The sequence below is a fragment of the Lotus japonicus genome, chromosome 1 (genome assembly GCF_012489685.1).
Source record: "Lotus japonicus ecotype B-129 chromosome 1, LjGifu_v1.2".
Classification (NCBI taxonomy): Eukaryota; Viridiplantae; Streptophyta; class Magnoliopsida; order Fabales; family Fabaceae; genus Lotus; species Lotus japonicus.
Window position 1 is genome coordinate 19,154,491 of NC_080041.1, and position 8,118 is coordinate 19,162,608.

General features: G+C 41.7%; 2 protein-coding genes across 2 annotated transcripts; both read left to right on the plus strand.

The window, feature by feature from the left end:
* The first annotated feature begins 1,058 nt into the window (after positions 1-1,058).
* LOC130734005 (UDP-glycosyltransferase 71K2-like) lies at positions 1,059-2,887 on the plus strand. The gene has a single exon (XM_057586294.1). The coding sequence runs from the start codon at positions 1,183-1,185 to the stop codon at positions 2,590-2,592; it is 1,410 nt and encodes a 469-aa protein (XP_057442277.1). The 5' UTR covers positions 1,059-1,182; the 3' UTR covers positions 2,593-2,887.
* Positions 2,888-3,345: 458 nt separating this feature from the next.
* LOC130729242 (uncharacterized) lies at positions 3,346-4,983 on the plus strand. The gene has a single exon (XM_057580921.1). It carries the CDS (start codon positions 3,346-3,348, stop codon positions 4,981-4,983), a length of 1,638 nt encoding a protein of 545 aa, XP_057436904.1.
* Positions 4,984-8,118: the final 3,135 nt, after the last annotated feature.

Genomic DNA, 8,118 nt, shown 5'->3' on the forward strand with positions numbered 1-8,118 from the left:
GAAAGCTGATAGCTGAAGGCTGAAAAACTGTGTGATTGAAACAAAAGTGTTTGGTAAAACTAACTGTTGTACAAGCTGAAACTGTAAAATGACATAAAAGGACACACTTGTATAATTTTTTTTTATTTTACATTACTTTATTTTCACATTAATGATATTAATATTAAAATTATTATAACTTTAAATATTTTAATTTCAATCAAGTTATTTATCATCTTAAAAATATAATATTAATTTTTACTTATTTATTTTCTATATTTTTATTGAATTAAATATAATAAAACATATAAGGCTCAAGGTGGAATTTTAATAAAATAATAAGGATAAAAAAAAGAATAATTTTAATAATTTTTAAGTTTTAAGCTATAAGCTACCTCAATTAGCTTATAGCTTAAAGCTTTAAGCTACTAGAATAAGCTCATTTACCAAACAATTTTAAAGAGCTTTTAAGCTAGTCAAATAAGCTATAAACTAGCTGAAATGACATGCCAAACATAGCCCTAATCTCTTCCTCAAGTAATTGCTTGATTAGAGAATCATTATTCATTACATTGATTTCTTAGCCGACCCACACAATTACTTAATCTAAATCTATTTGCAAACCGACAACATCATAACCCATTTCATTATCTTTTGGTCAGCCATACTAGCCGGCATCTACAAAATTAATTTTAAAAAAAAATCTAAAACTAGTGCTGGATACATTTTTAATGAACCACATTAGATTTCACGAGTAATGTAAAACAAGTGTCTAGTAAAATTAAGCACACTACTTCAATAATGACATAACTCCATGGCCTACCAAATTATGATATTGTCAATTGCCAATGGTTGACATTGCCTCTTACCTTTCTTATCAAGAAAATGCTCTAGCACTAATACTAAGAGTGAGTACTCTAAAGTTATGATTGCCAAGGGTTGAATTTTAACAAAATTTCTTCAATCCAAATTAATATTTCTATAGCTTTCATAATGAATCATGAATGCTTTCAAATTGAAGCAAGCTTTTTAAATTCCCCATGCTTTCTCATAGACAAGTTAAAAGTACTATATATTTCTTGTCTCCATGTCACACTCACACTCAACCAGAAAGTGTGTGTGTCAACACTGTCTTGTGTGATAGAACTTAGAAGTGAACAAGGGCAATTGTATGTAAAACATTGTACATACAGTCTACAGAGAATGACTATGAGTGACATGAAAATGAAAACAGAGCTAATCTTCATTCCTTTACCAGCGAGTGGTCACATGGCCTCAGCCCTTGAACTTGCTCAGCTCTTAATCAACCTTAATAACAATCTTTCCATCACAATCCTCTGCAGCAAGTTCCCTAATGCTCCTTCACACTCACTCAACAGATCAATTTATGCTTCACAACCTCAGATCAAACTAATTGATCTCCCTGAAGTAGAACCACCATCACAAGAGTTGGTGAAATCTGTTGAGCACTACATCTTGACCTTCATAGAGAGCCTTGTACCCCATGTGAAAGCCACTATTCAAAACATTTTTTCATCTGACTCTGATCAGAACCCAGTTGTGGGGTTGGTACTAGATTTCTTCTCTGTTCCCATGATTGATGTAGGAAATGAATTGGGTATCCCTTCTTATTTGTTCATGACAACAAATGTTGGACTTTTGGGTCTCATGCTTTACCTTCAGAAACGTCAAATTGAGGATGTGTTCAGTGATTCTGATCCTGAGTTGTTGATTCCGGGTTTCCCCACTCCATTTCCTCAAAGTGTTCTACCTAATGGATTTTTTAACAAAGATGGTGGATATGTTGCTTATTACAAGCTTGCTGAGAGGTTCAGAGAAACCAGAGGGATTATTGTTAACACTTTTTCTGAGTTGGAGCATGATGTTATTGATGCATTATCTGATGGTCATACTCCTCCAATCTATGCTATTGGTCCTGTGATTGACCTTAAAGGTCATCCAAACCTAAGTTTGGACCAAGCCAAGCATGACCTTATCTTGAATTGGCTTGATAAGCAGCCAGATTCCTCTGTTGTTTTTCTCTGTTTTGGGAGTTGGGGAACCTTTGATCCATCTCAAACAAGAGAAATAGCACTAGGACTTCAAAGGAGTGGCATCAGATTCTTGTGGGCTTTGCGTTTTCCGCCAACCGCAGATACTGAAGAGAAAATTTTACCAGAAGGGTTCTTATTATGGATGGAACAGGAAGGTAGAGGGATGATGTGTGAATGGGCACCCCAGGTGGAGGTTCTGGCTCACAAAGCCATTGGTGGGTTTATGTCTCATTGTGGTTGGAATTCCATCTTGGAAAGCTTTTGGTTTGGGGTACCAATATTGACATTGCCTATGTATGCAGAACAACAGCTTAATGCTTTTAGGATGGTGAGGGAATGGGGATTATCAATGGAGCTTAGAGTGGATTATAGAAAAGGTAGTAGTTCTCTTGTAATGGCAGAGGAGATAGAGAAAGGGCTAAAACACTTGATGGACAGAGATAATGTAGTGCACAAGAAGGTGCAAGAGATGAAAGAGATGGCCAGGAAAGCTGTCCTTAGTGGTGGATCTTCATTCATATCTATTAGGAAACTTGTTGATGATATGATGAGCAGCTAGCAACTGATGGTTTGCTTCGTAGATGTAGTGAACAGTTCCTTAGAATCATTGAATAAAGATGCTATATCATGTCTGTAATTATAGCATATATAAGCATGTATCTATTTCCATAAGCAAAGGCTATATCATTCTAGTGAAGCTGAAAATTGAATAGTTGTGGACTTGTGGTTTGTGTATGTAAAATTTACTTAAGCAGTTGTGGTTAATCTTTCTGTTATGCTTCTCTCATGTATTTGCTCATGACACTATGTATTCCCATTTCAACTTATGAAACAAAACGGAATACCTCAATCAATGCAAAAATTGTGGCTACTTAAACCTTCTAAAGAAAGGAAAATGATACATGTATTACTTACATATATTTCTCAGAAAAGGTTCCAAAGTAAAACCCTGCATTGCTTACATGTATATATTTTTCTTTTGGCGAATTTTGTGTTGCCCGTAGATTTTCTCGGTGTGGTACCTAAATGACACGGGCAAGTACTAAGTTGAGATGTGTTATATTGATTACTTTATTTTCATATTAACATTTAATTAGTTAAGGGTTTATTTGTAACTAGACTTAACATTTTTTTAAGTAATTGTTAATGGATATATTTTTACTATTTAGTCACCCTTATATTAGCTTTCTTTATTTAAATGAGATTGAGTTGTATAAACAGAAAATCACATATATTCTTTTAAAAATAAATAAATGATGAAGTATAAATTGTTGTACAAAATTATACAAACAAAGAAATAGAGCTGCCGGAGATGGACGTTGAGATGGAGAAAGTGGCGCCGACCGCCGGTGAGGATGTTTTCACCCGGAAAAAACCCCCGGAGGGGGGTTCTCCACCGCAACGGATGTCTTTCAAAGAGAAGCTGATGGGGGGCAAGGACAAACAACCCAACAAGGAACGAATTGACTTGTTCGATGCTGGAAAGATGAGAGTCGAGTATGTGGATGACAACCCTACGCTCCCACGCATCAGGGTAGACAAGTCAATCATTGAATCCATGTGTGCACCATGGAAAGAGGCCCTGGTTGTATGCCTGCTAGGTAAACGCTTGGGGTACCGCACGATGAAAGCGAAACTAGAAAGCACCTGGAAACCAACGGGGGGCTTTGATTTAATGGATGTGGACAATGGTTTCTACTTGGTGACGTTTGATCAGGAAGAAGACAAGAACAAGGTCATGGGAGGAGGACCATGGATGATATTCGATCACTATCTAGCTGTATCGACGTGGAGTGCGGAGTTTATCTCGCCGGCGGCTAGGGTACTCAAAACCCTCGCTTGGATCCGAATCCCTGGGCTGAATGTAGCATTCTATGATGAGAGCTTCCTCTTATCAGTGGCCCGAGTGCTTGGCAAGCCTATCAAGGTGGATATAAATACCCTGTCCGGGGATAGAGGAAGGTTTGCAAGGATTTGCATAGAGCTTGATCTCACCAAGGCAGTGATAGGAAGGATTTGCATTGAAGATTTCTGGTACAAGGTCGAGTACGAGGGCCGTCATGTGATCTGTACTAAGTGTGGCTGTTATGGCCATAGAAGCAGAGAGTGCAAAGGAGCACCACCGATGAAGATGCAGAAGCCGACAACAGAAGGAGTACCGTTGAAGGAAAGTGGCTCAGGGGTACCTACGGAGAGACAAACTCAGGCTACGACGGCTGGCGCAGCCGCCGGAGCACAGGCGAGAATGGAAATGGAAGTGCAGAAATCTACGCACGAGAATGTCGCGCCCGATTACTCGAATGGGCCCCAAAGTCAGGCGGAAAATAGGGACGTGGCAAGCATAGCAGTTAAGCCAAACAATCAAAATCCCACGATGGACGCTGCTGAAGTGGAAATTCTGGGAGATTGGATGACGGTGACAAAAAAGAAAAAGAAAGTGTTGAGATCAGGAAGCAATAATGGGGGAACGAATCCCGGGAAAATTGCACAGAAAGAGGAGCAACGGAAACCTACAAGAGGCAAATCCCAAGCTGCTAAAACCAAGGGAGTCGGTGGAGGGAATATTCCACTCAATATGGAATTTCGGAAAAAGGAGGAAAAGGTGGGGACACCAATAGCTATTCAAAGCACTAAGGGAACCAAATCTGGCACGGTGGGGCCCTTTACTGGTTTTCCCACAGACTTCCAAGTTGGTAGCTCAAGCACGGATTGGCTACATTCGAATAACAAAAAACGGCGTACCAGACCAGGTGTAAACGAAAAAAGAGGTGGCCCCAGCCTGGGCCCTTTACAAATCCTCTCCCATCCGGTTGGTGACCCCACTAAACCTGTGGTATTTGGAGTCCAACAATTTGTTGAAGAAAAAGCGCAGGAACACATGCAATGTTTGCCAGAACAAAATGTTCCAATGCCCAGAGAAGGGGGTGGTGCCACCCCAGGAGGCGAATGATCTTCATGCACCTCATGCTCCACCTCTGGGACAAGAGGTCACATCCAATTAGTAGTTTAATGATTGGATTTGAAGAATTTAAAATTCTATCCTGGAATGTGAGAGGAGCCATGCACAGTGATGGCCAATTGTTCCTGCGGGATATGGTGCGTTGTAAAAGACCTGATGTCGTCATCCTTCTAGAGACGCGATGTCAGTTCAACAGAGTTAAACAATTCTGGAACTCACTTGGTTTTTCCCCTGGTTTCATCTCTGAAGCAATAGGTTTTAGTGGAGGAATTTGGGTATTGATCAACAATATTTCTAACTTCTCTTGTCGTTTATTGCAGCTCCATCAGCAAGCGGTGACATTTGAACTGTGGAAAGATAGCTTCTCTTGGGCTTGTTCTGCGATCTATGCGTCGCCGGTTCCAGTTCACAGGGAACTTCTTTGGGATCATCTAATAGAACTTCGGGCGAAGCTGACAGTTCCTTGGCTCATGGTAGGAGACTTCAATGAAATCACCTTACTCTCTGAAGTCCGTGGGGGAGCCTTTCTTCCTAACAGGGCCTTTCATTTCTCTTCCGTTCTGGATGCGTGTAGAATGATTGACCTTGGGGCAGTGGGAGGCCGCTTCACATGGTTTAGAAAGGCGAACAACAAAGTGATACTATCCAAGAGGCTTGATAGAGCCGTGGGTGATATAAACTGGAGGATGGATTTCCCAGATGCTTTTGTTGACATTCTCCACAGGATCCATTCTGATCACTGTCCCTTGTTAATCCACTGTGGAGCACCCACTCAGAGAAGTCGGAATCGTCCCTTCAAATTCATGGCTGCCTGGGTTGATCACCCGGACTTTGCCCCTTTGGTGAATAATGCGTGGAGACAATCATAGGAGTCCATCCAGGTGAAACTGGCATGAGTGCGTCAGGATGCAATAGACTTCAATCAGAATGTGTTTGGTAATATATTTAGGAGAAAACGTCGAATTGAAGCTCGTTTGAAAGGAGTACAGAGGGAACTGAACAAGAAGATCACCTCTGACCTAGTTCAATTCGAGAATGATCTACAGCGTGAATACAGGAGCATTCTTAAACAAGAAGAGCTTACTTGGTTTCAGAAAGCTAGGGATAACAGGATTAGATTGGGTGATCGCAACACGACCTACTTTCATACTCAGGCAGTGATTCGCAGAAAGAAAAACACGGTTCATAGGCTTAAGCTTGAGGATGGTTCTTGGTGTTCAGACAAAACCATGCTGGGAGGGATTGCGCAAGATTACTTTGTGAACCTATTCGTTCGTGACACCAATATGTCTCAAACCAATCTCCCCCAGGTTGCGATTCCCAGGCTCTCAGACGTAGCCCAAGTCTTGCTATCCCATGAGGTTGATAAGGAGGAGGTGCGGAGTGCCCTGATGTCGATGAAGTCATTTACGGCGCCTGGACCCGATGGCTTTCAACCGTTTTTCTACAAAAAATTCTGGGATCAGGTTGGAGATGATCTTTGGCATCTTGTGAAGAAGGCTCTAGCTGAAGGCAAGGTGGATGAACAGTTATTAGAGATCTTGGTGGTTCTAATACCCAAGGTGGATCACCCTAGCACCATCAAGGAGTTCCGGCCCATAAGTTTGTGTAATGTAACTTTCAAACTAATCACTAAGGTGTTGGTGAATCGCCTTCGACCCTTTCTGGATGATATTGTGGGACCTATACAAAGCAGTTTCTTGCCGGGAAGAGGGACAATGGACAATGCGTTTCTTGCACAAGATATTGTTCATTTCATGGACCGATCAACTACAGCTAAGGGAAGTTTGGCCTTTAAAATCGACTTGGAAAAGGCGTATGACAGCATCTCTTGGGATTTTCTTAGGGAAACTTTAATTCTCTATGGCTTTCCACCTCAAATAATTAATCTGATCATGTGTTGTGTGACGTCTTCGCAATTAACTCTGCTTTGGAATGGGGAAAGGCTACAACCATTCAAACCAGGAAGAGGTCTTCGCCAAGGAGACCCAATCTCTCCATATCTTTTTGTTCTCTGCATGGAACGATTTTCTCTCCTCATTCAACAGCTAGTGGATGCAGGTAGTTGGAACCCTATTCGCTTAACAAAGGATGGCACTCCAATTTCACACATGTTCTTTGCCGACGATGTTCTCCTGTTTTGCAAGGCCACTCCTTCTCAAGTGAATATTGTAGATGGGGCCCTTAAGCTCTTCTGCGATAGTTCTGGGTTGAAAGTAAACATTCATAAATCCAAAGCTATCGCTTCCAAGGGTGTGCGTGCGGCAGTTAGGGAAGAGATAGTCAGCATCGCTCCTATACCGTTCGTGTCACACCTTGGCAAGTATTTGGGTTTTCCCTTGAATGGGGGGAGGGTGTGAACTCAAACCTTTAATTTCTTGCTGGAAAATATCCAACGTAAGTTGGCATCTTGGAGAACAAATCTCTTAAATGGAGCAGGAAGAACGTGTCTCATCAAATCAGTGATGGCAGCCACTCCCACCTATGTTATGCAAGTTTTTTGGCTTCCGAGGACGTTACTCAAGCGTATGGAGCAAACTATGAGGACGTTTCTGTGGGCCAAGGGCAACAACAAGAGAGGGTGGCATTTAATCAACTGGAACACAGTCATGAAGTCTAAGGATGAGGGGGGCCTGGGTGTTCGTGATCTCTCGTTGGCAAATACGACTCTTTTGGGCAAGGCAGTTTGGTGTATGATTCATAAACCCCAGAAGCTGTGGGTTCAGATTATGAGACAAAAGTACCTGTGGAATTCTTCAATCCTCCAGGTTGAATCTCGTCCTCACGACTCTCCGGTTTGGCGAGGGATACTTCGCGCGAGAGACGTCCTTCACCAAGGTTTTGAGTTCAAGCTAGGTTCGGGAGAGACCTCGATGTGGTATGCAGACTGGTCTGGCCAGGGGGCGTGGGCTCCTCAGTTACCTTTTGTACATATCTCAGATACCAATCTCTCTTTACGGGATGTTATTCGTAATGGCACTTGGAACTTAAATGGTCTTTATACTATTACTCCGCCAGCGATTGCTGAGCAATTGTCTAAGATCTCCCCAATCCTGACTCCTGATCGCAGGGATAACTGGATTTGGAAGCATAGCCTGACAGGGTACTACACTGTGCGTGATGCTT

Coding starts and splice junctions, on each gene's coding strand:
- LOC130729242 (XM_057580921.1), top strand. CDS start 3,346: ATGGACGTTGAGATGGAGAAAGTGGCGCCGACCGCCGGTGAGGATGTT.
- LOC130734005 (XM_057586294.1), top strand. CDS start 1,183: ATGACTATGAGTGACATGAAAATGAAAACAGAGCTAATCTTCATTCCT.